Genomic DNA, 23,612 nt, shown 5'->3' with positions numbered 1-23,612 from the left:
CTTTCCTCAAGCATCCCAAAGCATTTAACAAACATGCTTCACAAAAACTCTGAGTGCATTAGGACTGTAAAAGACTAGTTCCAAATTCAATAAACAAAAATAGAATTAGTCATTACAGAGTTGAAGTGCTATTTTCCAGGTTTTGTTAATTTTTTGTAATACAGGTTTGTTTGCTTTTTAAATCTAATTTTGTAAAAAATATCACAAGGATTCAAATTAAATGCTATGTCTCTTGTACCAAAAGATGAATGACCTAGACCAAACAGAATTTTGTAAAGACTTTTACATTCCTATTGTTTAGGTAGAATGTAAAGATAAAACAAAGCTTTTCAAAAACATAAAGTCTGGTATTCTTGCCAATATCCCTCTTAGAAAAACAGAGACTCTTAGTTTTCAATGTGAGTGATCCAGTACTGAGCTCACCATTTTTACCAAAATTATCCAAAACACTGTGTGCTCATTACAGCAGTTTTTTACTTGCTGTAAATTTAATTTCTTAAGAATTAAAAGGTATTCATCAAACTTAATTTGGGTTTTTTTCAGACATATTAAGAGCTATATTACCTCTCTGAAAAGTGTAACTGCAGCAAAGAAACATAATAACTGCTGCATAAAAAAATCATACTGTCTTGTCTAATTCTCATTTAGAAGACATTAGAGTCTACTTTGACAGAAAAACCAAATCTGGTGACTGTTTACATTCAAACTTGAATACTTAGAATTAAGGATTCCCCTAGGAGCAACAAATGTTGCAGTGGAGTTTGTTCAGCTCTGTTTTAGTCACTGAAAGGCACAAGATGCAAAGCAAGAAGAAAATAAAAACACGTACGCAGGCACCTCGCATTCAAACTGTTCTAGCTGCATAGTAAGACTTTCAAAAGAACACATTTCTCCCCCTTTGTAGTTGCTACAAATAGATTACAAATACTCTACTGAAAGGTAAAAACCTAACAAGTGAAAACGTGTCAGGTCTTAGCAATTTAATCAGCATGTCTACACAGTTAATACATATGGTCAGCATTTAGAGGTGGTCCAGCAAGATCAAGGTCATATATTGAAACACTAAGTCTGACTCTTGTGCCTCCGATGGCTCTTGGGAAGGATTCCCCATGTTCTAATAAAGTGCCATCTGCGATATGGCTCACAGCCTGCACTTGTACCAATTTTGTACCACCAAACGGCTAGCCAACACCTAACATATCTCAAGATACCAGCCTCAGTTAATGAACTCTCCCTGATGTGCGGTGCCACCCTGCAGCCCCCTGACTACTAAGGACACGGGATATCAACAGACTTCTGCATCTCCTCCCTCCCTTGTGAAGGCTGTATCAGTGTGTCCACCACACCATTCCCCTTTCAATCTATTTCTATTTTCTATACTTTAGCCCTCCCTCCCCCATGCACAGCACAGTTCCAACACCTACCCTAACCTGTGAAATCACACTGCAATGACCCACTGGCAGTTTTACCACTGTCATAGCATCCTAAAAACCAAGAACAAAACAAGCCATGTCTTGTTAATTTGACTCAGCTGCTCCTAGGAGAGACTATGGACAGTAACTGTAGCCACACAACCACATGCAGCACTGAACAAAACCAGCTTTTAATCCTTTCCAAAGGACTGTTTACAAGTAAACTTTTTTTCTCTGTGAAAAATCTATAAAACAGCCACTGTAATTCTGTGCTTTAAAAAATCTGCAGTTGTTACAACACCCAATTTTACTGTATGTGTGAGTGTTCAGCTTGTCCAGCTGGCTCATTTTGCAGCATTACACATAAAGTATTTATGCCATTTCTGCTTGTTCAGTCAGCCTGTTTTCTCTAAAGACACTCACCTTTTGCACACAGTACTGACCTTAAAAACTCATCTTTAATGTAGGGACAAAAAGCAGCTAAAAATGGCAGAGGAATGGCAGGAAAAGGGGCACAGCAATCACAATCATAGGCTTGTTTATTAGATTCTGAATTAACAATTCACTGTAGTTACTTTAGCTACTCTATATGAAAAATTGTGAAAGTACTTTTTAGATAATCTATAAAAAATATTGTACTCAAATACCTGAATTGCTTAAATTCAGAAATAATTTCTATCTTTACCTTTCATGCCTTTAACCAGAACACATCATCATTATACTATACAAAGGAAAGTAAAGATGCCTTGAAATCTCACTTGTAGATTTTGAATACACACAGACAAGGCTCTTCTCACAACAGAATGTGATAGATTTACCATATATTTGTGGGATCTTCATTAATTAATGATAAAAAGGCCCATGAAATGATGCAGGTTCTTTCTGGAAACTGGCCCTTGCACCAGTAAGTTCTATAAAATTCTGCTGTTAATATGAGGGCTTCTACAAACTTCAAAGCAAAATCAAGAGGCAAAACCTGCAGACTAATCCTACAGTTATTGCATGAGGTAACTGAATTACTGCTACACAAGCAAAGCAGCTGTAAGAGCTAGTCCTTGAGATCTTTACAAAGATTTTCCTTTATTTTCCAGAATTTACTTACTCATTTTTACCTGTCTGGTTTGAAAGACAGTTTACATTATGAAGGCCAGCCTGTCTAGCTGAATTCCCAGCAGGAAAGGCAAACATTAGCTAAAGAAGGCAAGACCTTCATCATGCATTGTTATGCCTTCTTGTGTTTGCATTCTTGTTCCCTGTATTAAATTCAGATGGTTAAGTACTTCACACCAGGGCCTCAGCTCTTCGTGTCTGCAAAGCACCACATGCATTTACAGTGCTCTATAAATACTTTCTACCAAACTAACACTATTAGCTATTTTACTGCTTGAATGGTGTACCAGGTGTATCCAACTAAGTGGGCTTGTCTAGCACAGCTAGGCAAACTTTTCCTGTCTTGATATCCCATTGGAAACTGCTGCCAAAATACATGAACGTTAAAAAAAAAAGTGTTATACAAAAGTTATCAAGCCTTGCTTTTCTTTTGAGATCAAAAGGTACACACACACAAATGCAAATCCAGCAATAGGTTAGCTGAGTAAACACATCTATTTTACTTTTTTGTATGCAAAATATGAATATATATACATATATACACACAAGCTTTGCGTGTGTGTGTATCTATACACATACTGAAATTTCACGGAAGTTTCAGTCACCTAACTTCTGTCCCAAAATAATTTTGTTCCAAATTTTCCCAATTTTGTTCAGTTTCTGCAAAACCAATCAGAGAACCAAAGGATATATTTCAGTAAGAATACACGTTGTTGCTTCACTTGCTGTTTGCTATTTTACTTGGACCAAATTTGAAAAAAAATGCATGCCCTCCTACCAGTTTTGATCCATACCCAAAACTATGTTTTTCTCAGCCTAACTGTAAACACTATTTTTATCCTGAATATGTTAATGATGTCCCATTTAAAACAAAATTATTTACACCAGGTACAAGAACTGTTCCCTTCGTAAAGACTACTGGAATTCCACTTAACCCTCCTCCTCCTCCTCAAATGACGATTATTCCTGCTGGTATACTGTTCTCTGGAGGCATGCCCATGACTCCCCACCTGCCTTCAACTCAGGAATCAATCTGCAAACACAAGAAAATTTCTGACTTTGAAATCATCAGCCACCACCTTCATCTGCCTAGAAACTCATCTCCACTTCATTAGTACAGTATTGACCAGCTCTTCAATCACCTAAAATGCAGCAAGAGCTGGCATTCTGATTTAAAAAAAGTGTAAAAAAAATCCATAATGAGCCAAACGATGGTACAAAACAATGTTCTTTCTGTATGGCACCTCTACACTCAGCCTGAATGAAATTAACAGAACTTGGCATTTAATAAACATGAAAGGGGGAGCAGTACTGTAGAACTTGGCCTGTGCGCAGGGTGACCTCAGGCTGATTCACAGGAGCGCATGTTTACCACGGACCAGGTTATTAAACGGCCACTACCATACCAGCCGTTACACGGCGGCGGCTGTACTCTCGCTCAGAGCCCACGTTCCCGTTTGTTTTCCTTCTCCCACGGACGGCCCCAGGCAGAGCACGCCCGGCCCACGGCGCACAAGCCCCCCCGAGCTCCCGCAGCCCCGGGGCACCGCTTGCAGGCCGCGCCACACGGCTGGGGCCTCCCCTCAGTAACCGGCCCCGTTGTCACTTCAGGCGTGGAAGCGGAGACCGGCCGAGCCGCGGGCCGCGACAGGCCGGGAGGGTCGGCACTGGCCACGCCCCGGCACGCTCCGAGCCCGGCCGCCGGCGGACAGGGGTGGGCAAGGCCCCGCCGCGGCCTGGCGGCGGGAAGGCCAGCCCTTGACTCCCGAGGGTTCCCGGGGCGGGGCGCCGCTGCCCGCCCCCGGCCCCCGCCGCCTGGGGAGGCGGCCCCCGCCCGCCGGAGCCTCCCCGCCGCGGGCTGCGGCCCATCGGGTGGAGGGAGCCGGGCCCGCCCGGCCCGGCCTACCTGGTAGAGCGAGGAGCCCGCGTCGGGGCGCGAACCCACCGCGGCGACCGCCTCCCCGCGGTAGGCGCGGGCGGGCGGGGCGGCGACCGGGCGGCGCAGCAGCCGCCATCGGCCCAGCAGCTGTCGCGGGCCCAGCAGCATGGCGGCCGAGCCGAGCCGAGCCGAGCCGGCTGTCCAGGCCCGCCGCCGCCGCCGCCACTCCCCCCGCCGCAGCCAATGGGCAGAGCGGGGCCCCGGGCGGCGGGGCTGGGCCGCCTCGTCCTTGCCCGCGCTCAGGGGTGCCCGCGGCCCCGACAGCCCCGCGGCCTCCGCCGGCTTGCCGCCCGTGAGGTGGCTGTTCCTTCGGCCATTAAACTCGTAAAACGCCAAAGCGTTTCGCTGCACAGATCGCCGTCAGTACACCACGGAAGACAGTGCTAAAGAACTCCCTTTGGACGAATTTTGTTTGTACACACAAAAAAGCTCTTGCCATTCTTGGAAATGCAGGGCTTCGTCATTAACTGCAGGACTGTTGAGGTGCTGTAGTAATGGTGGCAGATGTGTTGGTTGTTTTTTTTTTAAATCCTAACCTCTTTGCCTGAGTTCCTGCTTTGTTTGCAAGCTTTGCTGTTTTCCAGCCATTTTGTTTTTATGAGAGAGCGCACAGGAACGCAGAGAGCAAGTAAACTAAGCTGTATTGTAAAACAAAACCAAAACTACACAACAGCGAGTTAAAGCCAGTCTGTTACTCCCATGCAAACAGGCCTGATGCATTGCAGGCCTTGCAGCCAGAACTTCAGCCGTTCATTTAACCCACACTTTCATTAACTATACCTACAAGCATTTAAAAACTTGTATTTTAAGAAATGGAAACACAGGTAATATAAAATAATTTATTAACATAATTTACATACATAATATGACTACTTTCTTTGAAACAAAGCTTATATGCAATGATACAGGGTGTCAGACAAGTCTAAGCAAAGCACTCTTATGACACATCTTTGTAAAAAACACTTAACAGGCATTGAGATTTCACCAATCTTTTTTCACATCATTCACCATTATAAAACTTTCATACACAAAACAGAACACAAAGCTGTCTCACCTCTATTCAAATTAAATTTGTTCTTTAAAAAAAATCCTCTAACAAAGTGCATGTGATTTACTGCAGGGGAAAAAATGTGTAGCCCCAATTAACAAGGTAGATAAGGCACCTTAAATCTTAGTAATGAAATAGTTCGGGGTTTTTTCCTTGTAATATGAATGCAAGCTAAAATGTACAGAACAAAATGTAGAATGGTTATCCCCTCAAAAAGTACTCAGGGCAATTATTTTATAGACAATCCCCACAAATCTATTTTTAGGCTCTATCAGTGCAAGTGATTTAAACATGCCACATGTATCAGGAACTAAACACTTGCATACATAAAATAATATCTACAAGATATACAATACGTGGAGCTTTATGTATAGATTAATCTATTTCATAATGTTTACAGTAAGACAATATTTAGGTAAACATTTCAAGTTAAATGGATTAGGCAAAGCATAAGATACTGTCTGAACAGAAACTGTTTTTGGTGGGTTCGGGTGGGTTGGGAGGGCAGTATGGTTTCAAGTAAGTTACTTTACACTAGGACCATCAGTCCCTTTCCTATGACCTCAAGAAGATACTGCGGCTAGCAATATTTGATTGACAGAGGCCTGCTAACACAGCAATTTCCAGAAACAGCAGCTTTTCTGTATATTTTTCCTTATTGACAAAATTTAAAGGCTCCTTCAGAAGCCTTGCCAAGAACTTCCGAAAAGGCAAACGTACTCAAACTTCATGAAGTATTTCAAATTAAACTTGATACTCACATGAAAATGTTTGCCAGTAGATGATTATCCATCCCAAAGCTGAAGACAGTTTTTTTGAGAGCATAACAATACCATTTAAACATCAGTTTCACTTTCATAATAATTTGTTTTGCAAAGGGACCCGCTGGTATTAAGTAATGGGAGAAAAATATAGACCACTTAAATCTACACACTCACTTTTGTATAAGAAGGAGTTTCAGAATAAATACTGAATCTGTCAGTGACCACTTGACTTTGAGACTGCATGAACTTTGTCACCTCAAGACTCTTCTTGAGGAGGCATTTAAAAAGTTAGACTAAAATCTAAAGCTAACAAGCATTTTATAGCAAGTTACAGTACAAGTAGACATGCAACATGAAGGAAACCATTCAAATTCAACTGCTTCAAAGTAGCAAATCCTCAAAGCAAACACATTGTATAGTCATGGTTTAAATCCAACCTTTTTGTGCTACTTTACACAAGGGAAACCAAGCAAGTAAGCAGAGACACAACACCTACATGTAAATCCAAGGAAAAGAAATGGTATCTATCCCCTTTTTTTCAGATTTAGAAGGAAATTAGCATTTACATTAGGAAACATTAACCTCTTCCTCCTACTCCAATAGGACAGTTGTAAAGATTAAAATTGTATAGCGTCTTTTAGTAAATTGTGTTTTTCCCGTTGTTCTCAATACATTTTAAAGGAACTAAACTAATTTGGCTTTTCAGGTTAGGCTCTTTTAATTATGTAATTAAAAACTCTTATACAAATATGTAATGTGGAGATACTAATAAAAATACCTGCAGCGTTGAACATACCTGTGTATTTACTACACTACTTCCAGTATTTGCATCCTGACTTAGAGAGATTATGTTATACATCAGAGGTTCATTCCTCCTTCTAACATACTAACATAAAATACTTCACAAAAAGAAGTAAAGAACTTGTACAGCCAGTACCACAAGCTTTAGCATTCAAAGGGATACTTGTCACAAGATTAAGCATTTTTTCATTGCACTTTTCTGGAAGATAGTCATGCACTCATTATCAGTGTCTAAACAAGTGAAACTATAAGCCAGCAGCCGCTGGTCTGGTCCAATCTTATCAATATAGTGGTTTAGATTATGTCAACATTTAAAAAGTATATGGGTCACTTCAGAAGGAATCAATTTCACCATTATGGAATTTTGCTTTTGCACCAGTGAAAAACCTCAAAGGAACTGAAGGAGGTTCCTCTAAGAGGGTAACATGGCCGACAGCCCAGCTGAAGGGACTCTACACCAATGCACACAGCATGGGCAACAAACAGAAGGGGTTGGAAGCCACTGTGCTACTAGAAAGGTGTGACCTGATAGCCATTACTGAAACCTGGTCGGACGAATTACGTAACAGGAGTGCAGCTATCTGCGGCTGGTTACAGCCTGTTCAGAAGGGACAAGCAAGGAAGGGCGGGCAGAGGTGTTACCCTCTACATTAAGAAATGGATAGAGTGTGAAGAGCTGTCTCTGAGGAACAGCCATGAGCAGGCCGAGAGCTTATGGGTGAGAATCAGGGACTGAGGCAACAAAGGGAACCTTTTGGTAGTTGGGGTCTACTACAGGCTGCCCGATCAAGGGGAGTCTACTGACAAAGCCTTCTCACTCCAGCAACAGAAGGCATCGTACTTGCAGGCTCTTGTCCTGCTGGAGGACTTCAACCACTGTGATATCTGCTGGAAAAGTAGCATAGTGAGCTGTAGGCAATACAGGAGGCTCCTGGAGCACATGGAGAGTAACTTCATGTGTCAAGTAACAGACAGCCCTACCAAAGAAGACGTCGTACTGGACCTATTGTTCACCAATGCAAGTGAGCTAACTGGTGATGTCAAGATTGGATGCAGCCTGGGCTGCAGTGATCATGCACTGGTGGAGTTTACAGTCCTGAGGGATATGGGGCAGGTAAAGAGTGAAGTCAGGACCCTGAATGAAAGCAAACTTCCAGCTCTTCAGGGAGTTAGTCAATAGGACCCCCTGGGAAACTGCCCTCAGGGACAAGGGAGCAGAACAGAGCTGGCAAATCATTGAGGATGCTTTCCACAGACCACAAGAGCTCTCGATCCCCAAGTGTAAGCAATCAGGAAAGAAAGGCAAGAGACCAGTATGGCTGAGTGGAGACCTGCTGGGCAAACTAAAGGGCAAGAATGCAGAGGCAGCGGAAGCAGGGATTGGGATGAGTACAGGGGTGCTGCCTGGCTGTGTAGGGATGAGGTCAGGAGGGCCAAGGCGTGGCTGGAGCTGAACTTGGCAAGGGATGCAAAGAATAGTAAGAAGGGCTTCTACAGCTATGTGAGCCAGAAAAGGGAAGTCAAAGAAAGCGTACGTCTGCTTGATGAGCAAGTCAGGCAGACTGCTAACAACAGATGAGGAGAAGGCTGAGGTACTCAACGAATTCTTTGCCTCAGTCTTCACTGACAAACATTCTTTCCACACCCCTCAAGGGGATGGACTGCAAGACAGGGACTGGAGGAGCAAAGTCCCTCCCTCTGTAAGAGAAGATCAGGTTCGAGACCACCTGAGGAACCTGAACATGCACACTCTATGGGACTGGACGAGATGCATCCCAGAGTCCTGAGAGAATTGGCTGATATAGTTGCCAAGATACTCTCCATGATCTTTAAAAAGTCCTGGCAGTCAGGTGAAGTCCCTGGAGACTGGAAAAAGGGAAACATTGCACCCATTTTTAAAAGGGGTGGCAGGGAGGACCCTGGGAACTACTGACCCATCAGCCTCACCTCTGTGCCTGGGAAGATCATGGAACAGATCCTCCTAGAAGCTATGCTAAGGCACATGGAGGACAGGGAGGGGATTTGAGGCAGCCAGCATGGCTTCACCAAGGGCAAGTCCTGCCTGACCGACCTAGTGGCCTTCTATGATGGAATGACCACATCAGTGGACAGGGAAGAGCTACCAATGTTGTCTACCTGGACTTCTGTGAGGCCTTTGACACAGTCCCCCACAACATCCTTCTTTCTACATTGGAGAGATGGATTTGATGGGTGGACTGTTGGGTGGATGATGAATTGGTTGGATGGTTGCATCCAGAGGGTAGTGGTCAACAGCTCAATGTCCAGATGGAGATCGGTGATGAGTGGTGTCCCTCAGGGGTACATGCTGGGACCAGTACTCTTTAAGATCTTCATCAATGATGTAGATAGTGGGATCGAGTGCACTCTCAGCAAGTTTGCAGACAACACCAAGCTGAGTCATGCAGTTGACACATGAGGGTCGGGATGCCATCCAAAGGGATCTGGACAAGCTCAATGAGGGGCCTCATGAGGTCCAAGAAGGCCAAGTGCAGGGTCCTGCACCTGGGTCGCGGCAACCCCTGGTATCTATACAGGCTGGGGGATGAAGGGATTGAGAGCAGCCTCGCTGAGGAGGACTTGGGGCCCTGGTGGATGAAGAGCTGGACATGAGCCAGCAATGTGCGCTCATAGCCCAGAAGGCCAACTGTATCCTGGGCTGCATCAAAAGAAGCATGGCCAGCAGGGTGAGGGAGGTGATTCTGCCCCTCTACTCTGCTCTGGTCAGACCCTACCTGGAGTACTGCCTCCAGCTCTGGAGCCCTCAGCACAGAAAAGACATGGACCTCTTGGAGCAGGTCCAGAGGAAAGCCACAAAAATGATCCGAGAGATGGGATACCTCTTCTATGAGGACAGGCTGAGGGAGTTGGGGTTGTTCAGCCTGGAGAGGAGAAAGCTCTGGGTAGACCTTATTGAAGCCTTCCAGTACTTAAAGGGGGCTTCTGAGAAAGATGGGGACAAACCTTTTAGCAGAACCTGTTGCAGTAGGACAAGGGATAATGGTTTTAAACTAAAAGAGGGTAGATTTCAACTAGATCTAAGGAAGAAATTTTTCCCAGTGAGCGTGGTGAAACACTGGCCCAGGTTACCCACAGAGGTGGTAGATGCCCCATCCCTGGAAATATTCACGGTCACGGGGCTCTGAGTAAGCTGACCTAGCTAAAGATGTCCCTGCTCATTGGGGGTGTGGGGGTGTGACTTTGAGCTAGGTAACCTTTACAGGTCCCTTCCAACCCTAACTACTCTATTATTCTATTCTACTAACAACAGCTTCGCTGACAGTAAGTGTGCCATAATGAACATCAGACAAATCAGAAGTTTTAAAATATACTCTTTTCTTGTTCCATTATACTCTCAGATTGCAAGTTTTTATAAAGCAAATTTGCTATTCTGAATCATCCACTTCCATAAAGATGTCACTGAAAAAATACTCAGAGATTCTGGTTGGCTCTTCTTCCTTCTCTTGATCTTTAGCACAAAGGGGTGGCTTCTCAGATGGCTTGTTACTTGGAACCTAATAGGAAAAGAAAAGGCTGCTCTTAACAGTCTTAATATATTTGTGTGTGTCAGAGTTTACTGAAAAGGGGAAGCAAGTAGATATATGTGCAGAGAAAAAAACAACTTAGTTCTCTTTATAAATTTCCTAGACATGCACAAGTCAGGAATTATTCATGGAAGCAGACCTCTCTCAAAACATGAGCACTACATGCCCACTTACTCACTCTTGAAACAACTAATCCACTGTTCTTTGCATCTCAAAAATGCAAGGGAATTCAACAGTAAAATACATACCATAACTGAAGCATCAGCAGCTACATTCTTGTACTGCACAGATGTGCTTGTAGATGGAAGGAAACAAGATTCTCTCTCATCCTTAATGGATGGAGTGGGTTTTTTTAGACTTCGCTTTGGGGTCACAATTCGAGGTTTTTGGATCGTCCCTCTATTCCCTTTGGTATCTTCTGCAGACTCAGAACTACTTTTTTTGCAAATTAAAGATAAAAATCCCAACGGTTTTCGTCCACCCCTGTTCAAAACAAATACAGTCAGGATGTCATAGGATTGCTCCTTAAAGGAAAATGCAAGTAGTAGTATGTAAGTTCAGGTCATTACACAGGAAACAAACACACACCTCCAAGATCTATGAAAATTCTGAGGAAAAAAAACATCATTCTGAGAAGGGCTTTTGTATTACTGAATATCCTGGCACAAGAGTTTTTCGAAAAGTTAGAAAAACTCTTGACAATCTCCAATCCTGAAAGCAGGGTTTTCTACTAAACCAGAGCCTGTAACAAGCTACCACATCTTCAGAAAGACAGTCCAAGAGGAATGGAGACATATTTCTAAAGAACAAACTGAAAAAAGCATCCTTCATGTAATCAGTGGGAAAAGAAACCTAATTCCCAAGGATGAGGCCACAGCAGACTATCTGCTGCAGAGCTTCAGCCTATTAACAGCATCATACCTAGTATCAGTGAACTTACAGTTGTCACAGTGATGAGGGAGGTAGACAAAGAATCAACTTCATGTTGTTAAGAGTTTACAACTTAGAAAGTAAATTTTAAGGCAAGGATTCTGATGTTAATGCATCATTACCCAATTGCTGTGGATGTCCCGGGTACAAATAACCACTTTTGGTACTCACACATGCATAATGAAAAAGTCAACAGGATCAGAAGAGACCAGTGGACCACCACAATCAAAATCAGTGAGCACAAAAGCAACAGAGAGCAGAAACTCAAACACTTGAACAAACATTATAGAAAGGTATATTTTAAAAATCCACAATCAGATGGATAGATAAAAGGAATATCCTCTGAGCTGTCAAGATTGAAACGCCTTTGGGGAAATGACACATCTTAAGTTAGTTGTAAAAATCCAGTGTGCTAAGTACTATACCAGTAACAAAACTTACTGGCAGGTGGACAAAAATCAAGAGATTCATGGGTGTATGTCTCACATTAAATGGAGCTAAGGAAGACAACAATTATCCTAAATCTGTATCATAGCCAACCGATGTCTGCCTCACAAGAGGTGTCTGTCAGTGTCTAAATAGACATACCATATGTCAGTAGTGTCCCTTGGTCAATCTGCTCATTTAATGAATAAAGTAATTCAAATTTCAAAGCAGACAGTTTGATACTGTCTAATTTGCTGAAGAGGACAGATGCTGTAACTCTTAGCCATGTAGGTCAAACAATGGTGCTGCCCGTCTTGGAATAAGTGGAAAAAGGGTAGAAAAACCTCAATATAGAAAAAAGGTCTTTTTTACAGAAAAGGCTGACAAAATGTTATTGCATAAATACCTGACTAATGGTGTTTTTGATGATGCTAGGCTTCCAGTATGTTCCAACTGTCCAGATTCATGCATATCTCCCTGTTTTCCTTGTCCACTTATTTCTGCTTTTCTGTTAGAGGTTAATATAGACATCACCTCCTCTTCCTGTCTGGATGTTGAATTCTGAAGTGGTGCTTTCTCCAGGTTCTCCAAAGTCTCAAGCTGCCTTCTCTCAGCCAGTGGTGACATAGACTCAGACACCAATACAGAGGTAAGTACCTTTTCCTTTGCTGAAGCCTCTGTTTTTTGAAAAGGATTCCCTGTAAAAGGAGTTGAGAGTCACTCAAGGACTTCAGTTACTTAACTTCAGTGATAACAGAACAGCCCAAAAGATGTGTGTGATGTTAAGATAGCTTGCACCATTACAAGAGAAGGACTGAATTTTCACAGAATCACTAGGTTGGAAAGGACCTTCAAGATCATCAAGTCCAACTATTAATCCAGTGCCACCATGTCCCCTAAACCATGTCCTGAAGCGCCACATCCACACGTTTTTTGAACACTTCCAGAGATGGCGACTCCACCACCTCCCTAGGCAGCCTGTTCCAATGCCTGACCACTCTCTCAGTGAAGAAATTTTTCCTAATATCCAATCTAAACCTCCTCTGGCGCAACTTGAGGCCATTTCCTCTTGTCCTATCGCTAGTTACTTGGGAGAAGAGGCCAACACTCTCGTCGCCACAACCCCCTTTCAGGTAGTTGTAGAAAGCGATAAGGTCTCCCCTCAGCTTCCTCTTCTCCAGACTAAACAACCCCATTTTTATTCATTTTTTTGTCATTTTATTTTTTGAAGTCACCACTGAGAATTAAAAGTTTAGTCTGCTTTTAAAGTCTGTTAGATCTTACAGATGTTATTGGGAAAAGTGTGGTTTTACAGCACACATCCCTGCTCCCATCCTTTACAACACATCATAGAACTTAGTCAAGTCATCTATCTGTTTCAGCTTCTACAATTTCCCTTTAAAGCCTTCTTCAGGGCCAAAAAAGTAGTTCTCCAAATCCTTCACAGGCTTAGATCACTGAAAATTGTATTGTCAGCAACTGTATGTTCTCTCTGATCCCTCAGAGGCAGGTTAACCTTTCAAACAATTACACTGTGCTTTTTTTTTTTACAAAATAAAAATAAATAATTTTGGCATAGTATGGTTAAAATACCAGTTAATACCTTTGGTTATTAGCACTCTCCAACAGGTGGAAATATTTGCTTAAGAGAAGATACCATGTTTAGTCCAAAAACACTCCCAAATTTCACAAATAGACTAGCTACAGCAATGTTTTTAGAACCATTATTAAATTAACAGCCAGTTATGTAATCCAACAAATCTAGTTCATAGCAGAAAACATGAAATGGTGGTATTAGGTATATCCTGGTATTACTGGGAAAATTTGTTTCTACTTTTATGTTAGATAGCCTCAGACAGGACTATTTAGCACAACCACCACCTGTATTAAACTGTGATGTATTAAGCATTTACATTCACTATACTTTGATTTACGAGTTTTAAGTTTACCTACCAGAAGCTATCACTGGAGCACTTGTAGATTTAATTGAATAATCCTGTATTTAAAAAAAAAAAAAAAAGTTATTTATTTCTCTCAATATAGAGAAGACAATGAAAGTTGATAAAGTCATATGTCACACATGTACATTTCTTAGAACAGGAGTGATACACAAGACTGCATCTTCAGTACAGTATCATTCATCACTTAACTCATTCCATGAGCAGGCTTTTCAAGGTGTTCTTATGACAAATGACTCAAGACAAGGATGTCAAGATGACAGGTCAAAGAAGGAAAAGGACTGTTATCTAGTCCTTCCTAGAAAAGCTCTCTGATTCATGTGGGGAATTATCACCCATTCCCTCACTAGATAGACTACACAATCTTAGCCTACTCATAAAAATCAACAGTAGTCACTGCCAAAAGGTTGTTCATAGTCTAAAGGCACAGAGGGAAGCTGGAAACATGCTAGCCAGTTTTTATTTGGAGCTTGTTCTTTCAAACTAATACCCACTATGTTAAAAAATGGTAGGGACATATCTAACCACTTCTTCATGTAACAGACACCATGACAAATCATAACATTGCTCAGTGAACGTAGACAGACTGCCAGTCATCCAATATACATCCAGAGTTTCCCCTCCTGCAGTGTCGTTGTTGGAAAGGCAGTGGTGAATGAAGCAAATAAAACACAGTCTGCCTACTAGGAAGCCTAATAAAAAAACCTGAGAGCCTACAGATTCTCAAAAAAAAAAACAACTAAATCAACAGTACAAAAACTGTCATAGAGTTCAAAATAAAAAGTGATCAAAATAAAAAGTATTCATTTTCCTTTTAAGTTGTACAGACGATACATTTTTAAGCAAGTGACACTGTTAAACATTAAACATAATTAAAACGCTCTATTACATGTTATTCATCTACACTAACCATAAAGACTTAAATTACAATCTTACCTCAAAAGTGGTTTCCAAGTTACCTTCCACTACAACAGCAGACAGAGTTTTCTTGGCAGGAAGAAAATCATTCTCTTCAGGCTCAGAGGCTGACCTTTTTTGAGTTGTCTGCAAATTTGGAACAGGCTCTACTGATGCACTCTCCATAGTGCTGTTTAAAGGTGCAGCAAATTCATCAGCTGCAGTTGTCAAGGATCCAATGCTGTTTATATATAAAGTCATTATTCTGACTGTACAAGAAGCCAAAATTTACTTTGTTGTAACATTTCAGTATGGAAATTACACAGGGATCTATGACTCTTTTTTGCTTATTGTCAGTATTAACTTCAAATGTACTATTGACTACCAAGAAACATTTTGCTGTGCTATCTTGAGGTAGAGAATGGAGTTTTCCTAGTCACTTTCTAGTTACTTTAGAAGCTGTTCTATTTAAACTCCACTTGATATTTTCATAAAATGTAAAAATATGTCAACTGATTAACTGCCCTAGAAAATCCTAAACTACAGTATTACTTATATGCACAGGTGAATCTTCACACCACCACCACCATCCCCAGTATGATCTCAAAAGACAGCAAGACAGCTAGGGAAGCAGTAGAGACTAGGGAAACAGGGTAAAGCAATAAGGGAAGAATGAGACAGAAGACGTACCCTAACTCTGCCTGTTACCAATTCTGTCTATCATCAGTAGTTCCACAAGAGTTAGAATTCTTACACTGTGTAGCCAAAATTCAGTCAAAGACCTATCCTTTCAATAACTAAGGGAATGACATTAACATCTGAGGTCACAGAGCAAGGTCCTCCACAATGATGTGAAATTGTATCACACCTCTATGATCTGAGGACTTACATTAATATAGTAATAGGGTTTTTTACAACTTTGCAACACTTCCTATTCTTCAGAATGTCTTTTTCCTTTGATGTTGGTTTTTTTTCCTCCCAAACTGACTAGGAGATTTAGTTCAAATGCAATGTTGAAATAACAATTTTGTTACATTGCATAGAAGAGTATTCCATGTAAAAGAAATTCAAACCCTTTGTACCGCAGTACTGCAAACCAGCTATTATTCTGCTGAGCCATTAATTTGTTTGCTTTTTCAGCTCTTCCGCTTTTTGAACATGGTACAAACTCAAGAGAATGATATCTGAATTTATGTCCACTATTTGTCATGTTCTCCAGAAGACCATCTACACTAAAAATCTGGAAAAGCAATTACTAAATAGCTACTTTACAAAACTGTTAAAGTACTGTAAAAACGCAAACATGCTTAGATTTTTCATTTCAGTTACTTTTCATTCTAAGTATCCATGGCAGAATAGACTCAGGCTGCACAAATGACTTCTACTAAAGGAAGACTTGCTTTAAAGGATAAATCCGAATTACGGTTGACACCAAAATCCCAGTTAACTAAACACTAACTTTAAACCAATGATGATATCTTTCTCAAATCTGATTAGAGCCCTTTTCACTTTCTTAATTCTCTGACTAGTCTGCCAAAATTATTTCCTCTTGCATTTCTTCTTTTTAGAAGTTCCAATCTCTAATGCACATTCAGGGAACAATCAAGGTTCATAAAAAGTGTTTAACTTTGCTCAAAAATAAAGCATTTACCTCTCCACTTCAGTCATGCTGTTTTCATTTGCATTTATTGGGCTGATAAGTATTGGAGCTGGTAGTAACGGTTCTGAAGTATGTTCCAGCAAAGCAGATGTATCAAACTCTTTTGAGTCAGCTGGGATCTCCACCAACGTTAAAATGAACGTCTGTTCCTCCTCTGGACATCTACGATCATCATTCACTACTACAATTTTTCAGGGAAATAAATAACAAAAATCTATTATTCAAGTTTGAAATTACACTGTTGTCTTCATGCCATCTCTACCTTGAGTAAATAAATTTTAGGCACTCATTTCTCCATGGAAAAAGGCACTGGGGGTACTCTTGAGACAATATGCTTCCTTTCTTCTTAAATGAGATATGCATCATCACGCCCTGGAGCCTATTCATTGCAGTGGAGTCCTGATTACCATTCAGAATGAAGAATATTAAAAATGCCTAGTAGGGATGGAGCTTTTTAAATGGGTGTTCTAGCATTAAAGAACAATTTGCAGGTTAATTAAACTTGTGTAATGGTGGTCAAATGGCCCTCTGTCTTTAATTGCAACTGTCAGGTATTAAAAGTTACTTCTTTAAATGGCAGGAGTCTGCTGTTCTGATGGTAAACACAAGGATTTTTCCCCTCACTGCAGACTTGCAGGAGAGGACCTAAGAAATATAGTCTTGAATGTAATAAATGAAAAATACAAATAATTTGTATTTGTCAACAGATGGACATTAACAGATAACTGCCAACGGCCATCCGTTAGAATGAATTTAAGAAGAGAGCATTTGTAATGTTTTCAAAAGACGGAAAACAACAGTGCTGCTCCATTACTTAAGATAACTCTCATTCTTGATGATGTAAAGCTGCTGTTATTCCAGCCTCAACTCACTTTGTCTCTTTATCTAATTAAAGATGATTTAAGATGCTTCGTCCCAAGATCCTTGAAATAACAGAGTGTAACAGATGTCTAAGAAGAAGTATTAGCCCTATCTTTTGCATGTGCTCAGGAGTTACAACTTTGGACTGCAGTTTCCGTGTAAAATAAGTATTCTGGGCTTCTGACACAGTGATTCTCCTATACCTTAGACAAGTATTGGTTCCAAACCAGCTCCATTTCAATTTGTTTTAAGGAAAAGCAGGTATCACCTTCATACTTCTCATCACATCTAATCAGTTAGGAGTTAATCTGATTACTTCACTACAGCTAAAGAGGGAAGTCTGATTGTCTTCTTCCCTCTTCTTCCCCTCTTCTTTCTTCCCTGCTCCACACTTGCACAGTCCAGCCTTCCTACTTGCACAACACTGACACTGGTATTCACTTGACAACCAGCAACTTCATGAGCCACTACAGCTCACTAAACCAGTGGAAAACTACACAGGTTCTCTCCCTTTGCTATGCTCAACTTTTGACAGGTAAGTGAGTCACAGGCTCATACGGGGGCTCTAACAACTGCTAAACCTAGAATGAGACAAACAGCAGGAGTTCACAGAGCAGAGAAGAGAGAGCAAGAAGTTTTCCTTCCACTTATCTTTAAACTTAATGAAGTGCCACTCAAAAAGTTCCCAAGTCTAATTTGTGTTAATGAAATCATAGAATAGTTTGGGTTGGAATGGACCTTTTAAGGTCATCTAGTCCAACCCCCTGCAATAAGCAGGGACATCTTCAGCTAGACCAGCTTACTCAGAGCCCCATCCAACCTGACCTTGAATGTTTCCAGGGATAGGGCATCTACCACCTCTCCTGGGCAACCTGCACCAGTGTTTCACCACCCTCACTGAGAAACATTTCTTTCTTAGATCTAGTAGAAATCTACTGTCTTACAGTTAAAACCATTACCCCTTGTCCTACTGCAACACGTTCTGCTAAAAAGTCTGTCCCCATCTTCCTTAGAAGCCCCCTTTAAGTACTGAAAGGCTACAATAAGGTCTCCTGGGAGCCTTCTCCTCTCGAGGTTGTCCTCACAGGAGACGTTCTGTCCCTCGGATCATTTTTCTGGCCCTCCTCTGGATTGTATGTAATGATAAGAGGCTAGAGAGGGGAATGACACTGTGCTGTGGGTCATTATTTTTGTTAATTAAATAGATTGATTAATCAAGTAAATGAAAATATTTTAAGTTTTTTTTAATTTGTCTTTGCACAACTGCAAGACACATAAGTGTGGGCTTGCTAACTTAGAATATTAGTACATTATACCTGAAGTCCCTTCTGTGCTGCTTATGCATTGTTGTTGAGCATCCTGATCACAATCTTCATTCTAGAAATAAAACATTTTAAATAAAACAATTTAATACATCTGAGAAATAACTCTAGAAAAGAGGAAAGAAACAAAGCACGTCAAATGCTGAAAAGCCAAAAAATCTAATGACATAATTGTAATTCCATTTGTCAGCTTTTACTTCTGGCTATTCTATGTTGAGGGTTATTAGCCTGACAAGGACAAGAAACACTTGGGCAATATAAAATTTATACACAGCTCATTGTCTGTATTGATGGTTTGTCAAATTAAATTTGTACTTTGTACAGCACAACTCTGTCAGAGATGACTCACACAATAAATTTCTCAGTGGCACTAAGAAAACAAATTCCCTCAGCCATTACAAAACCACTGAGTGCCAAAGAAAAACACCAAGCTCTGCAATTCGTCTATACCTTCCCTTTTATGGCATGTACCTTTGCTAAAACCAGGAATATTCTACTGCAAGTTGCCTCTTATCACACTCTCTGTAAGGGCCAAATCATTTTTCTGCCTTATTCTACCATGAGACCAGCCTTGACACATCAACAGGTTGCACTGCAGAAACAAGCTACTACCCATCAGCTGTTCCACCGTAAGTGCATGTACACTGATCTCAGGAAACACTAAAAAACCTGACGGAACTGAGAACGAACCTTTCTCTCATAAAGAAATAAGATACTTCTTGTTTATACTACAACATGGATACACAAACCACTGCAAAGAAATGGCTGTGAAAGACATACTGTTTTTCCAATGTAATCTATATGTAAAACTTTTAATTGGGTTTTGAAATAAATGGGAAAGAGCATAACAAAGGATGAAGTTTGTTTTTAACAAAGCAAATGAAGGTGACAATGAAAATGCTGCATCCAGCAGTGACATTTTAATTTAATTTTAATTTAAACAAATATAACAGTAAGAGGTCAGACTGAATGAATATGTGAGTCCTAAGTAACTTCTTCCATCAGAATTCTTTTTAAAATTGTTCAAAATTTGCCTTGCTGAAATGCTATAAACTGAGGCTTGCAAAGATTAAGTTTGTCTGAAAGACGAAGTTTAGTTATGCCTTTGCAAAAAAGAAAGTTTCATTCACCAGCAGGTCTTTAAAATGGTTGAGTACATTTGCACCAAAAACCTCTTCCTTTACAGGATTTCAGAAACTGGGCACTTCTAGATTGTAATTAAAACTCTTTACCTGAGTCAAGTTGATTGTGTGTATCCTACGCTCAGGAGGACAAGGATTTTGCTCAGGAGGTCCATCCACAGAACTTTGGTTTGGACAATCCTCTAGTTCAAGGTGAGATTTTTCAGATTTTGGTGACACAGTTACAGGTCTTAAATCTCCTGAATTTCCACAAGCTGTTCTGTAAGGTATACATCTAGTTAATTTGAAACCAGTTGAAGATACCCTCTGCATAGGCTAAATTCTGTATAATTATTTATTTATTATGAAGCTTATGTAGTTACAGACAAAAGGGCATCTGTTTAAAAACTACATCATTCTACTAAACAGAATGCATAAATCTTTGAACAAGTATTTCAGGAAAAAGCCTCCCTAACAGCACTATTAAGACTTTACTACTAAAAGCATGACCAAGCAGGAAGCCTTACATTAACATTTCCAAATTGATCATCTCCTTAACATTTCCTTTCAGATACATTTTCATGAGAGACAATTAAGCAGCAAGGGGATTAGTAAATTCTGAAACAGCAAACATAAGTTAATGTTCTACCTCCAGAAGCTGTAGGACAACGTGCAAGAGCGAAAAACCTTAAAAATAAAAGTCTAAACTGCACATTTAAGTGCATAAACACACATGATCTGTAAGCACGCTGTTTCAGTCACAGACTCATACTACACATGCATTTCAGCTGCATATTTTAACAGACTTTATTCCTAACATCAATATTAATTAATGATTCTTCCTACCTCTCAGCTTTGTCTACTTGCTTGATAAGTTCCATACTTCCAGTTGCAATATCATGGAGAATTGAAGAATCACTTGTAGCTGGTCTGACCTGTTGTACTTCTACCTTCTGCATTTCTGCAGTACCTCTCAGGGTTGTAGACTCTAGGATACATAAGAATAAAAATTTAAATTCTGTGTGCATGTGTATATATATGTGTAAAAATAATAGGCATATATATAAGCTGCTTAATACTAAAATGTATGTATGTAGACATATACATAAACAGACTACAAATTAACAATTTTGCTGTATATGTACACATGTATATTTATGTCCTATATAAATGAGAAATACACACACATCTCATCTTGCCTTTAGTACGTTGTGCATTTTACCAGTGACATGATTAAGAGTCTGAAGACCACCTTGATTTTGTGACTGCTTTAAGAATACTAAAACAATTCTGTGTGTCTCCCCTTCTGGTTTTAATAGAAGGGAAAGACAGTAATAATAGAAAAAAGTACACTGTATTGTACTGTATTTCCATAATCAGCAGTCCAGTAATTTAAGGGCTTTCCAGGTTATTTAAGACCTGCACAGAAAAACTGCTATTCAGATTTAGTTTTATACTGAAAGGTATACTTATGTATAAAACTGTACTATAAATGGATGCCCTACATTACTGTGGTGATACACCATCTCTGAACATGAACAGAAAGTGAATACTTTCATCTTCATTTCATTTTGTAAAGAGATGTGAATTCATCAGAAGAAACCATATTCAGAATCCTAGGATAAGAAACAGACTTACCACTTTGAACTTGCTCTAGCTGTCCCACAAGTACATTTGTACTAACTGACTTCTGAATTATGTTTTCATTGGACCTCAGTACTCCAAAGTCTGGCTCAGGCTTCAGGAGTTTGCCTCTCGTCAGTCTCATACTACTCACCATAGGCAAAGAGCTATCACTGCAAGTAAAAAGGAAAAATGCCATCAATATAGTTCCTTATTTTTGACAGTTAGTGGAAAGAAGGGATAAGAGAGATCAAATAGATGAGATGACAAAGAGCTGAAATACAGGCTGCAGCTGGCAGAGGAGATAGATTACTATTTGCCAGAACAAAAAAATAAAGAATTTGGGGAATCTGAACAGGCAAGTATATGGCAAACTAGCATGTTCCCTAACTACGGAAAAAAAGAATAATTGAAATAGTCAAAAAACATGAGAAGATAAAAAAATCTAAAACTGATCCTATGGTAGTAAGTTCTGGTTAATAATATAAGGATCACTGGGCTTAAAATAAAATATATTTGTTTATAATTTTTCAGAAGTATAATCTGATAGTTTGTTCAAGTAATTGACAAGTTAAATAGTCTTTCAAATAATACATGATCACCAAAAAATTTTTCTGAAAAGGTGTTCCATCAAGCTGTTTCAACATTCACAAATGCTTGAACAAAATTAAAAAATGTAAAGCATTAAGAAAATATAATCATAGAAGATCAACCTGTTCCTTGACATCCCTTTGCTCTAAACCTTTGATCTACATCCCACAGCAGCAATGACACTTAAGCAATTTGCCTTGGCCTGGTTAGCTGTAAAGTACTTTGGGAAGATGAGCTTGGTAATTAACAGTGATCCATACCAACTAAGTTTGAATATTCTTTTCTCTCCCACCAGGGTAAACTTAACTTCAGGAGAGAAGAACAAGTGCTACATCCCCAAATTTTATACCAACATCTCACAAAAGTTGTAAGAAAGAGACAAGAGGGGTTTTCCAGATTACATACCAAATTACATAAACTGAGAAACCTTTGCTAAAGCAAGGCTGCTTACAATTCAATAAAAATGCCAGAAAGAACTTAACAAAAGTAAGCAGTATCAGAGGATCTCTCTCCCTAAAGAAAATGAGGTAGTAATTTAACCTGGTATATGTAGCATTTTTCTCAAAATATTCTTCAACACCTATTCTTGTGCCAGTGCTTTGATTCTTTAGATTAATGTTGCTTCCATCCTCAGAAGAGGCCAATTCCTTGGTAGAAGTGTCTGAAGAAAGTAAATATGGACTAGAAGTTCTATTTTGTTTGGAGTAGGCGTGGGTTACAAGGCTACTGGACATGTCCAACTCATCTTGAGTGGGTAACACGTGTGTCCATTCTGGTTAGAACAATAAACAGAACAGAAAAGCATAACTTAAAAGACTCAAGTTTGGCATGTATATAAAGCTATTTTACAGATGTTCAACTTCAAGTCTCAGTTAACAAAGTCTGCATTCTCCAAAGAGGCAAACTCAAACCCCAGATAAATGCAGTCCCAAGATCACACTTCTGATAGTAATGCAGAAACTAACAGTCAACCAATGACAGCAGATAATAGATTTGAAGTAAAAGGCTATAAAAAACTAGACTAAACTCGGGTAGTTTCAGGTTGTAGCTAGTTAGACAGAAAAGGCTATGCTTCACATTAAAGGTCTGAAAAGACCACTGATAGTTATGATCATTTAAGCCTTTCTTTTGTCCAATTTATGTGACCAGATTAATTCAAATATGTCCTTCCTAAAATAGGTCTCGAACATCTTTCTAGCACAGTGATGCAGTTGGCAGTATCCAGTAAGGCGCCTTACTTTTTCCAGACAACCTGCATTGTTTAAGTCTCACGATGCGCTACAGTTCAGCAGACTAAAAGCATAAAAGACCCCTGACCTCCTGTCATGCAGCAGCATATGGAAGGGCTTTGCAGCCACTGCTCCATCCCTCCTTAGGTGGGCCCAGAAAGTACAAGCAAGGCTTTTGTTCCATAAATCAGATCATACCTTCAGTGCTTGTTTTTAACTGGAACATTGGATCACCCATGGCAAGTAAAGTCATGGCAGCTTCAGTGCTTCCATCATTAATTTCTGAAAAGTTGTTCACACACATTAAAAGTCACAAGCACATTAACCAGAAATCCACTTATCCATATTCAAAAACCA

At 40.2% G+C, this 23,612-nt stretch overlaps 2 protein-coding genes across 2 annotated transcripts in view; both read right to left on the bottom strand.

Annotated features, from left to right (window-relative positions):
* MCCC2 (methylcrotonyl-CoA carboxylase subunit 2) overlaps nucleotides 1-4,569 on the bottom strand; it is a gene marked incomplete at both ends in the record, with an annotated part of 41,435 nt that extends 36,866 nt beyond the window's left edge. Inside the window, one exon of the mRNA XM_082012901.1 lies at nucleotides 4,429-4,569. Coding sequence (XP_081869027.1) covers nucleotides 4,429-4,569 — 141 coding nt within the window. The remainder of the gene's footprint in view (nucleotides 1-4,428) is intronic.
* Nucleotides 4,570-10,478: 5,909 nt separating this feature from the next.
* BDP1 (BDP1 general transcription factor IIIB subunit) overlaps nucleotides 10,479-23,612 on the bottom strand; it is a gene marked incomplete at both ends in the record, with an annotated part of 56,725 nt that continues 43,591 nt past the window's right edge. The window contains 12 exon segments of the mRNA XM_082013146.1: nucleotides 10,479-10,607; nucleotides 10,886-11,120; nucleotides 12,400-12,691; nucleotides 13,947-13,989; nucleotides 14,888-15,089; nucleotides 16,500-16,689; nucleotides 18,686-18,746; nucleotides 19,924-20,107; nucleotides 20,659-20,800; nucleotides 21,451-21,608; nucleotides 22,567-22,798; nucleotides 23,454-23,537. Of these exon segments, the coding sequence (XP_081869272.1) occupies nucleotides 10,479-10,607; nucleotides 10,886-11,120; nucleotides 12,400-12,691; nucleotides 13,947-13,989; nucleotides 14,888-15,089; nucleotides 16,500-16,689; nucleotides 18,686-18,746; nucleotides 19,924-20,107; nucleotides 20,659-20,800; nucleotides 21,451-21,608; nucleotides 22,567-22,798; nucleotides 23,454-23,537 (1,952 nt within the window).

Source organism: Phaethon aethereus (genome assembly GCF_964289735.1).
Source record: "Phaethon aethereus genome assembly, chromosome: Z".
Lineage (NCBI taxonomy): Eukaryota > Metazoa > Chordata > Aves > Phaethontiformes > Phaethontidae > Phaethon > Phaethon aethereus.
The sequence above is the reverse complement of the archived record's forward strand: the minus strand, read 5'-3'. Positions and strand labels throughout refer to the sequence as shown.